This window comes from Corvus hawaiiensis, chromosome 26 (genome assembly GCF_020740725.1).
Source record: "Corvus hawaiiensis isolate bCorHaw1 chromosome 26, bCorHaw1.pri.cur, whole genome shotgun sequence".
Taxonomy (NCBI): Eukaryota; Metazoa; Chordata; class Aves; order Passeriformes; family Corvidae; genus Corvus; species Corvus hawaiiensis.
Genome location: NC_063238.1, coordinates 15,870,615 through 15,885,747, shown reverse-complemented (window position 1 = coordinate 15,885,747; position 15,133 = coordinate 15,870,615). Strand labels below are relative to the sequence as shown.

Genomic DNA, 15,133 nt, shown 5'->3' with positions numbered 1-15,133 from the left:
GTACCCATTGCTTAATTCATTGGTGTAAATATATTTTTATTGCTGGTGTTTACTGGCAGCTATGTAGTCTTTTTTTTTCTTGCTTCTGCAAGATTTACAAAGGAGTTTCCATGTAAAAGTGAGTCTGAAAGAAGTTTTACGGGTCCTGTAATATTTGTGTTTTTCAGAGTGCCTGATCTTTGTTCATTTTGAAAGGAGCAGCTAGGTATTTTCTTTGTAATTGTTACCTCTGCAAATTCAGCTTCGACTTTCAGAATCAAGCTGAGTTCTTTGACACTACACTGAGAAAGAGGAAGTTGACGTGCCAATCTTGCAGTTTTCTTAGAATATATTTAATCTAATTTGCATGGGAAGTTCCACCTGAATTAAGACAATTAATGAATACACTTGCTTAAAATAGCATTTCAATTATCATCTTTCATTTCCTATATCCTTCCTTTAATTCTGGTGTCATTTCAGGGATTATTATTCACACACATTACTGTTACCCCACATGAATGAGCACAAACAACATAGAAACTCCCTCGAATAGCTTTTGTGTGTGTGCATGTGTGTGTGTGTCAGAAAACCCCAACTATGTATATATGGTTATTTCTATTTTGTGCTCAAACATTTGCATTTCAGAGGCCTATGTGTCCTGTGTGTCTGCCCTCTCTGTAGACTCTTTGGGGTTTTTTGTCCTGCACTGCTTTTGTTAAGAAAGTGGTTTCTCTTTTTTTTTTTTCCCATGTTCAGTCAGCTAATTAAGTAGGAAAATGTTAGTCTTCCTTTTTTCAAGTTCATCCCTTTGTTTTTCTCAGTCTAGTTAATTTGTAAAAAGGAGAACTGTGGTCATTGTATTAGCACTAGCATGAAACTCCAGTGAGCTGACTTTCCCCTCTTTTTTCAGGGGGAGAAACAAAACCTTTTAAGAGACATAAACATGTAAATTATGTTAAAGTACTAATGGTAACAGGAAGATCTCTGGGGAGGGGTTTTTAAAAAGCCATGAAGGTCTGGTTGGTGTTCATTTTCTCACAGTCCAAGGATGGACTGTCCAGAATTCCTTTCGTTTCTGTACCAGTAAGGTTATTCAGATCTAGTCAATATTTCAGAGTGGTAACTGAAAAGTAATGTGTAATGTCTGGTAAATTTTTCCACTTCATTCCAACGCATGGCTGGCACTGGGACCTTCTTCACGCAGAAGGCACATCCTTGTCTGCAGGGTGGCATTTTACTGCACAACAGCCAGACGCAGAAGTGACCCTGTGCTCCCCACTCAGCTGACAAGTGGGGCAGAGGCGTGTCACAGAAGCGATGATTTTGCGTACTGAGAAGGGGGTCGGAAGGTTGCCACCTCTCCTTTTGAGCAGCATCTGGTAGACAATTTTCTGCCTAATATTGTCAATCATTCCCTTGTTCTTGAAGGTGCCTGGCTGTCCTCCCAGCTGGAGTGAGAACTTCAGTGATCACTAGAAAGCAAAACAAATGCAAAGTTTACAAAGGGAGTGTGGAGAAGGCAGGTCCCCGAATAAAGAAGTTGGCAGGGGCTCAAATGCCTGGGATTATGAGGGGAGTGGAACACACACACTGTTAGTGCACATGCTGGTTTGAATACCAAAGCTCAAACGAATACATTTGTTGCACACCAAAAAGTGAAAAGTAAATGACTGTTTGAATAGATTATATTTGAAAAAAATGTGATTAAATGTGCAATAAATTGAGGGTTTCTTTGCTTCCTATTGCTGCTAGATTTTTTTAATGCCAAGAACTGAAGCATAGCATCAGTCTGGGAGGAGGCAGGAGCAGGGGTAATCTTGTCTCTAGTGATAAAAAGCTAGCATTCACGGCCAAGGGGAAAAAACGTTCAGAAATTAAAGAAAATAAAAAATGTATTCTTTCCTTGAAGGCATATACAAAAGAGGGGGGAAAAAAAGAATAAAAGAAAAAAAAAAGAGCTGAGGCAGGATTCTGGGTGGTCCAATAAAATGCCTGCTGTGATGTAGCCACCTGCTCCTATGACATAAACTAAAGCACACCTGTACTAGTGCTTGATCGCTGTGGCTAGTGCTTCTCCCTGCTGGAAGCTGCATTGGTCCGTGGTGGAAGCAGTTCTGGGACCAGTGAGCAGGGAGGTTACAGAGTGGTGCCTCCTTTAGCATTACAGAGAAATCTCTGCTTTTTGAAGTAAAAGGAACTTCTTCCCTTGATGTGATGTCAGGCAAGCTTTGCCTGCAGTCATGATCAAAGTATAAAGTAGCAGCTGAATAGAACAAAATGCCAAACAGATCAGTAAATAATTATATTAAAAATAGAGGAATACTTAACTGAACGATGGACTAAATAAAATGCTTGGGAAAAATATGTATCGTAAGACAACTCCACCCGATGTTTATCAGCACAGAGTAGTTAATGGCAGTGCTAGGGAAAGCTACATTTTTTTCTGTGGCTAGTGCACAGGGCTGGCCAGTGGGTATACTGAAAGAAGTTAGACAATAATTATTCAAGATGAACTGAAAAGCTGTCAGTGTAATTCACCAGATTGCTCTAGAAGAACTTCTAGAGGAAGATATATATGCTTGTATGTACTTATCATTCGAATTGTCTCATGTGTCTTTAGAAAGAGAGAAATTTCATTTTTGAAAGTATGAACTGATTGTTAAGGTTAGAGGCAAAGAAGCATTTGAAACATTTCTGCTGTCTTGGAGAGCTGTGTACACAAACGGACTGTGAATGTGCACATTAACTTTTAATAAGCTTGGAAATCATTGACATGTAAACAGCTCTTACTCCAGCCAGAGCCTGTACTTGGGTTAGAGGCATATTATGCTGTGGTACAGTCATAAGATATCTCTGTTGAACTAAGTGATACCATATTTACCACATATATCACAAGAACTTACTTTATGTCAGGCCATGGCTATGGGCCAGATTGTTCAGCAGATAACCCCAGGAGTGCCAAGACTGAGTCTCGGGCAAAAAATGTTTATGTGTGATAGTGGATTATGACCTGTGTTTGACTCAACTATTTGTGAATGTAAAGATACAGAAGACAACTGTATCTAGGACCCCCTGACTTTCTCCATAATTTAGCTCCCCTGGGAAGCACTGGAAGGACAACAAGGGTTCAGCTTCAGCTCCATTCACACTGCAAGTCAGACAGACTGGGAGAAATGGAGCAAACAGTCATTTCTATCTTTTGTTTGCATCAAATATTGTGAGAGAAGTTATTCCTACTACAGCTCCAATCTGGCTCGCCTGGGAAGTGCTAGAAATCTTTAACCAATCTGTTGTAGAGTTGTCAACACTGGCTTCTCATTGCATTTGATACCCCAGCAGGAGTAAAAAGCATTAGCAGCTCAGATACTAATGGAAAGCCAGTCTTCTCTAAACCCCTTCCTGGGACTGCCCTGGCCATCAGCCTAGTGAACTCTGGATTGTCATTCCCTCTGGACCCCAAAACTATTTTGGCACCTCTCCCTCCACCAGAATTTGGTTACACTCTTCCTCTGTCACCCTGACCAACTCTTGTAGGGCTCACCTGCTGTCCTGCTCTGCTTTGAGATCTGATGGGCCATGATCTGGTGGAGTCCTGTGGAGAAGAGGCAGCATTTGGGGGGATGGAGCATCCTCCTGCAGGCAGGCAGGCCTGGGATGTTTTGTGTATTCCCAAGAATCTGTCTGAGCCTCTCTGCCTCCTGCCACCATGCTCCCAAACTAGAGAAGCCAGCTGAGTAGTTTTTGAACAATTGTTGAACTGACAACTAAAATCCTGATAATTGGTTAAAAATCTTTGCTTTTATGTTCACCCACCAAACCTTGAGGCAAGAGGTGTCAAGTCAGCTGTACCTTACAGCAGGTCCCAGAACAAACCTGGCAAAAAGGCTGAACAGGGATTTCAAAGAGAGGCTGAAGTGTGAGCTGTCATGGGAGTTAATAGATGTGCCCGTACAAGCCCAGCTAGCCTTTATCACCACTGTTTTCTGCAAGAGATCCTTTGGTTCCCATTCTGGTTTTTGTGGTGTTCATGCTAGCACATATAATCCAATTCAGTGATAACACACTTGCTGCATATAGTTTCTAACTTTGGTTCTTGTTTTGCTGCAATTAAAACATACAGGACTTTGAAAAAATTAAGAAAGTCTCTCAGTATATATCCCGGTATGAGTCAGATAGGAATGGGACCCTTAGTAACACAATTATAATTCAGATAACTGTGGACACAGGCCACTAGGGAAGATCACAATTAGTTTCAGGTGGTATTCAAATGATACAAACCATTTCAAATAATTTGAAGACTAGGAGGTATTGGAATGATTCTATTTCTATGCCTTTGAGGTATAAGGAATTATGACTATCATTGAAATTCATGTTGAACTTCATGTTTAAGGTAAAACTTAAGCATAACTTCATTATGTCAAATCTAAACTCTAAATCTGAACATTCAGCATAGGAATAAAACCAAAAAAAGCACTTCTCTTTTTTTTTTTCTCCTTCTACAGATCTCTCCTTTATGCAACATCAGCTTCAAAAAACTATGACTGATCCACTCAGCCAGGTGTCAAGAAGCTAAGTACACACGTATTGGCAAGAAAGAAGACAGAACATCTTGCGGCAGCACGTACCAGGAGATTTGGCTGCTGTTCTGCTGAGATGGGCTGAGCCGACATTGCTGTGCAGCTGGTCAAAGCACTGGCAAAACATCTGGAAAAGACACTTTTGGGTGGGTGGGGAAATACTGCTGGAAGCCCTACTATGCCAGAATCTGCCAGCAATTTTGTTACGGATCTTGACCCAAATCTCTGGGAACCTTGAAATAATGAATGAAAACAACTGGTTTGTGGGTTGGGTTGAGAGAATTCAAACAACTTACATAGTTTGACATGAAAAGTAACTTCAGTATTTCTTTAAGAAGGGGTAGTGTATTATCTGTAACTCCTTGCCTAAAAAATACTGTATGCTGTATTCCAGAATGAAAAATACCATTACTTTTTGAGAGGGATGAATTAACCTAGGATGAAGCTTGGCCCCGTGGTGACAATATGTGTACATTTGGCCTGTTGGCAGGTCTCTAGAACAGAATGTGCAGGGAGAAAAGTACTGAACACTGAGAAGGAAATTACTCTAATTCACTTGTAGATGGAAAAGAATATACATATGCCTCAAAAGTAACGTGTAAACGCAGACTTAAGACTTACAGAGTTTAGGAAAAGCATGTGACAACCTTAAGTATAATTCAATCTCAGGAGGCATTAATGAATGGCATAGAAGCCTGTAGTAAATTTAAATGCTGACCACAGTAGCTTCAAACTGTTTGGAAACTAATTTAATTAAAAAAAAAAACCTTCCAGAGAGGTATTTTAAAGCTTAAAGCACAGAATTTAAACCAGAAATTATTTCCCTAACTGTTCCAGATAATTTTCTTCTCAACAGCGTATAGATACCACTGCTTCAATTACTGATCTCGAAAAAATACCCAAACAATTTCTTCATTTTGTTTTTTTTTTCTCCAAAAGCTCAATTTTTTTCCTATTTATCCTTTTTAAGGGGGAGAAGTGTAATAATTTTATTTTACTGAGGCCCAAGAAATCTGGCAGCCTGTCCTGCAGGTAGAGGTTGTCAAAGAATCACAGAATCAATTAGGTTGGAAAAGACCTCTGAGATCATCGCATCCAACATATGACTGACCACCACCACGTCAACTGAATTATAGCACCAAGTGCTATCTCCAGTCCTTCCTTAAACACCTCCAGGGACGGGGACTCCCTCCACCACCTCCCTGGGCAGCTCAGTCCCATGTCTAAACACCCTTTCTATGAAGAAATTCCTCCTGATGTCCAACCCAAACCTCCCCTGGCGTAGCTTAAGACTTTATCCTCTCGTTCTGTGACTGCTTAGCTGAGAGAAGAGGCCGCCCTGCACTTGGCTATAACCTCCTTTCAGGTACTTGTAGAGATCAGTAACGTCCCCCCGAGCCTCCTGTTCTCCAGGCTAAACAACTCCAGCTCCCTCAGCCATTCCTCACAGGACTTGAGCTCCAGACCCTTCTCCAGCTTTGTTGCCCTTCTCTGGACACGCTCCAGCACCGCAATGTCCTCTCGAGCACCCCCGGCCCTCCTGCCGTGTAACCACAGCACAGGCGGGCAGGGCCGGTCCGAAGCGCCGCTCCCCCGGCAGGGCGCACCCGGGGCGAGGCGGGTGGGCGGCGGGGGCCGGCCTGCCCGGCAGCGAAATCCGCCCGCGGCTCCGGGCGAAGGCAGCGCGGCCCCAGCGCCCCGCGCCTGGCGGAGCCGCGGCCGGCGCGAATCCAGTCCGGGTTTTGGCGCCGGGGACCGGCGGCGGCGGCGAAGGGCGAGCGGGAGGGGACCGCGCGCCGCGCCCGACAGCCGGGCCGGGCCGGGCGGGCAGCCGGCGGAGGAGGAGGGCGCCGGGAGCAGGTGGGCGAGCGGCGGGGCGGCCGCGCCGGCTCCGGGCCCGCCTGGCCGCGGTCGCGGGCCCCCATGGCCGCGGCGCGCCCGCCGCACACACCCACCGCCGCCCCCCGGTGAGCGCCGCCGCCGCCCCTTGGGCACCTCGGCGGGGCCGCTGCCCGCGGCCGGGGCTGAGCGCGGCGGGAGGCGGCCGGGCCGGGCCGACCGGGCGGAGGCACCATGCAGGCGCGGCGCTTGGCCAAGCGCTCCAGCATGGGCAGCCGGCGGTTGAGCGCGGCGGCGGCGCAGGTGGACGCGGTCCGGCCCCCCAAGCCCGAGAGCGCCTGGAGGCCGCCCCGGCGGGAGGGCTCCGCCGCGGCGCTGGAGGAAGAGGACGAAGACGAGGACGTGGTGGTTGAGGTGGAGGAGGAAGAGGAGGAGGAGGAGGGCGGCCCGGGGAGCGCCCCCCCGGCGCTAGCCGGCCACGGCAAGGGCCCCCTCCGGGGGAGCCTCAAGGTGCGTCCCGGGAGGGCGCGGGGCGGGGGCGGTTGAGGGGCCCGGGCGGGGGTGCGGCGTCGGTGAGGCGGGCCGGGCCGGCCGCTGTCCCGGGCCGAGCCGGGGAGCGCTGGGGGCGGCCTAGGGCTGGCGGCGGGGCTGGGAGTGGGCTGGCGCCGGGGGGCTGCGGGGACGCCGGCGGCGGGCGGACCGGCCGGCCCTCTGCAAGTCCCGGGCGAAGCGGCCGCCGGGGGCGGCGGGGGTGGCTGGCTACAAGCGGGCAGGGGGCGTGGGGAGCCACTGGGGTCTGAAAGGAGTTTGAGCATTAGGAGTGGAGACTCGGCTGGGTGAAGCGCGCGGCTGGCGGGGGTTGGAAGGATGTTCAGCCCGCCCGTGTGCGCAGAGGTGTTCGGAGAGCTGTGCCTGCGGGGCATGCGGTCTGCCGGGGCCGGGCAGGGCTCCTGCGAGCGGGGGTGGCCGTGGTCAGGAGGCCTGGGTGGGCGACCTGTGGAAAGTTTAGGAGTGCAGCCGTTCTGTGCTGAGGCCCGATTCAAATCCTGTCGAAGCGTGCGCGGGCAGTACGCTGAAACTGGTGCGGTTTGAAACAACCTGATGAACACACCCACCGGCTAAGATCCCGCAGATTCAGGCTTAATGATTTTATTATGAAGCGTTTTCTGTAATTATTTTTCTCTTGGGATAACCAGGGTAGTAGAATTAAGTCTATGTATAGTTCTATAGAGGATTCGTGTGATAGATCTGCACTGGTTATGGAAAATAAATGCGTATGAAAGTTTGAAGGGCACCCTTTTGAATTGACTTTTTTTTTTTTTTTTTAATCTAGGTAATAATTCTTACTTGGTAAGAGTTCAGGGTTGGACAGTTAGTAATGCTGTGTTACTACGGGGGTCTTTCCTGTATCCATAGATGGAGGGGGAAAAAAAGGAAACAAATCCAAACCAAACAACACGCAAAGGAAAATAGCAGCAGGAATGCAAGTTATCCCCATATTGCTTCAGCAGTTTTGTTACAGGACTGAGAATCAGTCTGACACTGTTGGGTCATCGGACCCTGTCTGTAGCTCTTCACTGAGTCTGTCAAATGTATGAGTTGTGGTTATGGTGTCTGGGTCAGACCATCCATGGTACTGAGGCCTGACAGGCTGGAACAGTTTTGTTGCTACTGAACCAACGCTTGACACTTGAATGGTAGCCTTAGGATCAAGAGCACCATAATGGGCTTCTGGTCCCGTCATTCTCCCCCTTGTATTGAAAGTCTTAAGGGGTAGAGGAGGCTTAGAGGAACTTCCTGTGTGTTCCCAATAGGAAAAAAGAGTGAAATTCTCAAGTGGAGCACAATAACCTGAACTGTAACTGGATTATATAGGCATAATCTGCATAAAATGTGGGAGTGTACTGTTCTTTTTGTCAACCCTCAACATGCTTTTAAGTAGTACGACTGTTAGAGGTTGCTGGTATTTCTGCTTTATGCTTAGGAGTATGTGCACATACAAAAATATTGTGCTTGCATGTATTTACTTCCTTGAATAGTAAACCTACCTCATAGATGAGATGAGTGTAGTAATGACTATTGGGCTACTTTTAGTGTACATGATAAACTGTCAAGTCACCTTTGGTAACCAGGTGCACATATTTACCCTCTTTGGAGGAATATTTCTAACTATCATTACCTGCTCAGTTTCTGCTTTCTCTCTTTATACTTTTGAGTACTATAAACTAAGAAAGCTTAAAATTTAACATTGTAAATAAATTATCTGTGCATTTCTTTAGAGACTGTTAGTGTGGGAGTTCTCAAAGCTTAAATATGAGGTTCTTCCAAGTAATTTTAAAGTAACAGATTAAAATTTTCTGCCCTTGGCATTGTGTTTCTGAGTGCTTTTAAGCCTGAAGTGGCTGAACTGCAAAGGTGCTTCCCAAACGTAGCTCTCTGACTTTGTGGCCCTGAGTGTGTGGGAAGGGCAGGTGGGTTTTCCAAGTGGGTTGTGTTTCTATTAATGAGAGAAGCAGGCATGAAATGACTACAGAGGTCCAACTGCAAAACACTGGGAGGGTAATAGGACTGGCACGATCTGGTTGTGATTTGTCAACTGGAATTCCTTCCAAATGGAGAAGTGGCATGGAGTCAGCAGCATTTGACTCCCAGACCTGGGCTTCTGAATTGGGGAGCCGGAGCAAAGTATATTGAAGGGGTGTCCACTCCTGAGAGATGGCATAAATTGTTGCAGTGACCAATACTCTTCATAATAAGAGATAAGAGACATCCTGAAGAGCTTCAGAATTTAATTGGGCTTGAAAGCAAAGTGATCTGGGTGCTGGTTTTGCAGCATATGCTATCTGGATAATGCAATTAAAAAGCATCACACAGTGTTCTGCTGTGTATTCACATGTACACTTGATGTCTGTGCCCTTGGGTGGAATGGCATTTTAAAGCTAGAGGTTTCAGGGGCTTGTGACTTTGTCACTTTTATGGACTGCCTGTGATACATGGATGAAAGCATGGTAGAGTCAGCAGTGGAGTTAATATTGTGAAAAGGTGCCTGAGAATTTGGTCCACTAGTCAAGATCAGCAACGTACTGGTGCTATTAGGTCTTACAGCCATATTCTCTGCTCCATAAAGGAGTCTAGTGGCGGTACCATTGGTAGTCTGGTTTTGACCCTCACTCTTAAGCATGGGGATAGAGAGGAAGAAGTACTTACAAATATTATTTCTCCAGTTTCTGAAGTCATGGCAAGAGAGAACGTATATTACAAAAAAGAGAGACTGATGGTCATGGGGAAGTGTCTTGGTTTGAAAGACAGGTGTCTGCCAAGGAAGGCAGACAATGAAAAAAAAAATTGCAACCCCCTTCCCTCCGAATTATTATAATTTTGAAATTAAGGGGGCTTTCAGGCAAAGATATGAGGAATAGGAATAACAGTTCTTTACTATTATATATATAACCAGTTAAACAAAACAACAACAACTCTGGCAGTAACAGCAATCACAAACCCAGTCCCAGCCTTCTCGGCTGTCGGGCCCTTTCCCCTCGGGTGCAGTTCCGCTCGCAGCCGGCAGGGGCGCTGGCGGCTCCCGGTGAGCAGGGCAGGTGCGATGGTTCCCCCGCGGCTGCAGGGGGCGCTCCGGAGCGAGCTCGGGGAGCACGCGGCACCGGTGCCCTGGGATCCCGGGAAGGGATGGGACAAAGGCTTCACAAACCCCTGGGCAGCCGATCCCGGTGTCCGGCCGGACCCTCGGGAACAGCAGGCTGGAACAGCAGGGACGAGCACAAATCCCGGGTGGCAGACGAGATGTATCCAAACTGCGGAGCTGCGGTGGGAACCCCCGGAGGTCTGGGCAGGCAGGGCGAGCGGGGCTACAGAGCAGCGAAGGCTCGAAGCAACGGCGGGGGCAGGGCGGCCACAGCCCGGCTCCCAGCGGGGCAGGGAAGGTGGGCTTGGGATCCCGGGGTTTCTCCAGTAGAAGGAAGGCAGCTGAAAAAGCAGAAGCCTGCCGTGCTGACGAATTCCTTCCAGCCTCTCTCCGTCCAAACGCAGGGAACTAACAGCCCACAAGCCCAGGTGAAAGAGAGTAGCCAGATGGACTCCTCCCCCTGTGGCCAGGTCTTTTGTTTTTCTTAAGCACCCAGTAATTTGTCCCCCTGGCAACATGTTTGGGGAAAATTCTTTAAGAGAAAAAGAAAACAGAAGGAGAACTCCTAAAACCCCAACAGGAAGATACAAAAATTGTGTCTTTATGTTGCTGTAGCTGTGTAGATGTCCAAGAGAAGGACATTGGAGAACATTTTTGTTGCTTTTTTTCCCCTGCTATGCTAACAAGCTGGAAGAGGCATGAGTGTGCTGCGTGTGGCTGGTGGGTAATGGCAGCATAGCCAGAGAGTCTTGGAGAGCCTGTAAAGCCTTGTTGAGAAGTGGTGTGTTTTCTTACTATGTCAGAACTAGTTCATTAATCTCTATATGGAAGCAAATAACACCAAGGTGCTGATTATGCAGACTCATTTTGCATGTGAAACTCTTTTTGTGCAGCCCATATTTGCTTTGGCTGCATTTGGATTTTCAGCCATTTGAAATGAGATGAAAAAGTATAAATAGTGTAATTACTAGTACTTTGTCTTGAAGTGTGGGTTAATTTGCAGTCCTGTTTAATTCATCTTTTGTATGGAGCCTAGTTCAGATATCACGTGCAGCTACATTAGTACCACACTGGGGTTAATGCAGTCTGTGGAAACTGCTGGGTTTGATGATATGGAAAAGAGGTTTTGAAGTAGAGTCCATCAGCAGTCTCTGTTGCTGACTTTATCAGGTACTTAGAAGAAAACCCCACTGCAAGTAGCATAGCTATGCTAATTTGCCTGTAAACCATTAGAGTGCTGTGATTGAGAATGTGGGCTAGTAGTGAACATGGGCTTGTGATAACATGCTAGCATGTTGCAGTGTTTTCTCTACTGTTATGAATAGTAAAGGAGTTAGTGCTTTCTTCTGTTTAGCCCAGTTGAGCTGCCAGTGTATCTCCAGCCCAATTTCTGTCCCCAGACTTAGAGTACGGACACGGGACATTCTTAATCCAGCTGACTGTGGGTGCTGCACCTGTTCCTCACCCATGGAACTACCTATTCCAGATACTGGCTTGTTTGTGAGCGCCCCTTGGTAGTTTAGACCGATGAATTTCCCACAAGTGGATTTGTTCCTGCAAATATGTAGCTCTGAAAATGATGGAAAATGATCAGATGAAGAGTCTGAAAACCAAAGGCCCCAAGAGCTGTGCAGTGATAGCAGAGGAATACAAAAACGCAAGTAGTGTGAGCAAGACTTTAACTTCATGCTTACACTTTAACATTGGGCTCAGTTTTACCCACCTTTTGAAGTCAAATTTACAACAGGTACAAAGTAAGGAGCATGAATCTCTGTGCCAGAGGTTTCAGAGTGGGGATGGCAGACGTTGGTAGGAGTTCATGAAAAATTATGCTTTTGGACACAATTTTTTTGGTTTGTTATGTTTTAGGTTGATTTTTTTCAGCCTTTTTTTGCTTTTTAAAGATAAAGACATCTCTGTGATACATGGGATGCAGAAGAATCTTCAGAGCTTGTGTGGAAGAAATGCCTGTTCTGTGTGTTGTTGTACTGTGTTGAATTAACTCTCTGCTCTTTTGCTCCTTTCTCTGCATTCTTTCTAAAGCCAGGTGTGAATTCATTGCTGTCCTTTAAATCAGACTTACAGCTTTGCTGTTTGAATTGACTATAGGCTCATTGTGGACAAAAGAAGTGTGTTTTCCTGCTTGATTAGCAAAGTGTTATTTAATTCAGCTTTCATATGTGTGTACAAATGTATTTTAAGAGGCAATTTCCAAAATACAATCTTCAAATACCAGATTTGCTTAGAGGAGGAGAGGCCTTGTAAGACACTTTAGGAACTTAAGAGGAAAATTAGATGTTCCCTTTCAGACTAATAATGATAACTTTATAAATAGTGCTAGTTATTAGAACACCAGAACTCATGTCCTGAACTTGGAGCCTGTTAGGCTAGGCTGTGTGCAGACTCAGAACAAGCATGGTCCTGCTTTGCCCACTTCTGCAGAGAGTAACATGAGATATGAATGGGCACTGACGGACTGTGAGGAACAACTAAGGGGTGTATCAAGAGAGACAGATAAACACCAGCATCTTAGCCTTATTTTTGTAAGTAGATAAAGTTAATTAATTTTTAAAATTTCAAACTTCATTCAGTTACTTGTTGTTCTCGAGTGAAAACCTGCCTAGTGAAGTTGGTGTGGAAAATTCATGACTAGACTTGGGATTTTTTTTTTCTTCCTTATAAAAAATTTTAAAAGTTTATACATAATGTAGATTACTGGAGGCAGAGCTGGGGGTGGTGAGAAGGTAAGATCATATTTTTTTCTCCACTCTCCCCTAATAAAGAATGAATGGGACTAATTTGCTGAGGATTTTTTCATGTAATTTTGTCGTTGTTTGGATGCAGACCAAACACAACCACTTTGCCCCTAAAAGGAATTGTATCAGAAAACTGTAACTACATAAGAATAAAGGTGAAGTCAGCTAACAGTTCTGATCTTTATTTGCTATATTTTTTTCAGTCTAGAATGAGGTCAGTTGAGAATGATCAGTTCACAGCCTCCAGGTATTCGGTACATACCAGTGGGTAGAGATGTGCTGCTCAGTCTTTGTCACAGAATGTTTGAGTTGGGAAGAGACCCTTGGAGATCATCTCATCCAAGCCCCTGGCTCAGGCAGGGTCATGTAGAGCTCATTGCCCAGGACCATGTCCAGATGGGTTTTGAATGTCATCAAGGAGGGAGACTCCACAGCCTCTTTGGGCAACCTGTGCCAGTTCTGGGTCACTCTCACAATGAAGAAGTGTTTCCTGATGTTCAGAGGGAACCTCCTTTGTTTCAGTGTGTGACCATCGCCTCTGGTCCTGGCACTGAGCACCACTGAGAAGAGCCTGGCTCTGTGTTCCCTCCATTCAAGTGTTTGTAGACATTTTAAAGATTCCCCTAAGCTATTTCTTCTCCTGGCTGAACAGTCCCAGCTCTCCTCATAGGAGAGATAATCCAGTCTCTTAATCACAGAATCATAGAACAGTTTGGAATGGAAAGCTCCTTAAAGATGATTTAGTTCCATGCGTCTTCCTATGGGCAGGGATGTCACTGACTAGACCAGGTTGCTCAGAGCTCCATCCAGCCTGGCCTTGAACAGCTCAGGGCTGGGGCATCCACCACTTCTCTGGGCACCTGTTCCAGTGCTAAACCACCCTCTGAGTAAAGAATTTCATCCTAACAGCTACTCTAAGCATGTCCTCTTTTCATTTAAAAACCATCGCTCTTTGTCCTGTCACTATCTGCCCATATAAAAAGTCCCTCTCCCTCCTTTTAACAAGCCCCCTTGAGGTACTGGAAGGCTGTAACGAGATTTGTCCAAAGCCTTCTCTTCATGTTGAAACCATTCTGGTGGCCTTTTGCTGTATTTCCTCTGGTGTGTCCATGTCTTTCCTGTATTTGGGATCCCAGAACTGAACCTATCATTCCAAGTGTGGCTTTTCCAGTGCCTTAGTAGAGGGGGCAGGATCACCTCCTGCTGTCAATACTTTGTCTAATGCAGCCCAGGACATGGTTCAGCTTTTTACCACAAGGGCTCATTGCTGGCTCATGTTCAACTTGGTGTCCACTGGGAACCCAGGGCCTTTTCTAGGAAGCTGTTTTCCAGCTGGGTGGACTCCAGCACAAACTAGTGCCTGGGGTTGTTCCTCCCCAGGTCCAGGACTTCACATGTCCCCTGGTAGGATTTCTTGAGGTTCCTGTTGGCTAATTTCTCTAACCTGTCAAGGTTTCTCTGGGTGGCAGCATGACTGTTGGATTTATCACCCTCTCCTCCCTGTATTGTGATCCCTTCCCAGGGATCAAGGTAAGGCTGACCAGCCAGTCTGTAGTTCCCTGGGTCTTCCTTGGAGATAGAAGTGACATTTTTTTTCATCTGAAAACTAAGTATTGAGAAAGTGCTTTTCATGGGCTGGTTATTAATATTTGTAATGTGTCCTGTCACAAGTGCAGATGTGCAGACCATCTGTGCCTGTCTTGATCCTGTGCTCTTCCAAGCTTTCTTCAGACCCAAGGTTACAGAGACATCTAAGAGTCCTGTAAATCAGCTTTGAACCCTTGAGTCCTACTCTGTTTTCCCAGCTGCTAGATTAGAAATTCCAGCGTTGCAAGAGCACCAGAGAGCTCTTACTAGACTGTGGGATAAATCGGTGCCTCAAAGATGACAGCTTGGCTGCTTGGCCAGCCAGGAGCATGCTGGTCCTTGCTGGTGTCTGCTCTGCAAATACTGCTGTGGATGGAGCAATGATGCTTTTTCTTTTTTTTTTTTTTTTCCCCTCAGAATGAGAGTCCCCATTGGCTTTATAATACTTTCAAGTGATTTACTGAATTGCTTATTTCTAAAAATAGTGAGCAGCTTTACTAACACTGCAGCTTAAAGCCAGCCCAAATTCTACAGAAGGACAGTAGGTTAAACGAGAAACTCTTAAGTGTTTTTGTTTATTTACAAAAATTGAACAGGAAATCTAAGGTGAATGAAAAGAATGTTCATTAGCTCCCCTGGGAATCAGCTTTAATTTCATGAAGTTGTGTTCATGTTTTTCACTCTAGCATGTTGCCAAGCAGAGCATGCAGGAATTTAATGTTGCTGTTGCTGCTGAACAGTCTGTGATGGGATCA

General features: G+C 46.0%; 1 protein-coding gene across 6 annotated transcripts in view; it reads left to right on the top strand.

Annotated features, from left to right (window-relative positions):
* The first annotated feature begins 6,605 nt into the window (after positions 1–6,605).
* ZNF704 (zinc finger protein 704) overlaps positions 6,606–15,133 on the top strand; it is a 104,999-nt gene continuing 96,471 nt past the window's right edge. For 4 of the 6 annotated variants that reach the window (XR_007208313.1, XR_007208312.1, XR_007208311.1 and 1 more), the window contains exon 1: positions 6,606–6,905. Coding sequence is in view for 2 of the 6 variants with exons in the window: in XM_048329231.1 (XP_048185188.1) it covers positions 6,630–6,905 (276 nt within the window). In the remaining 4 variants the exon portion in view is untranslated. The remainder of the gene's footprint in view (positions 6,906–15,133) is intronic. The other 2 variants (XM_048329231.1, XM_048329230.1) reach the window with 2 other exon arrangements.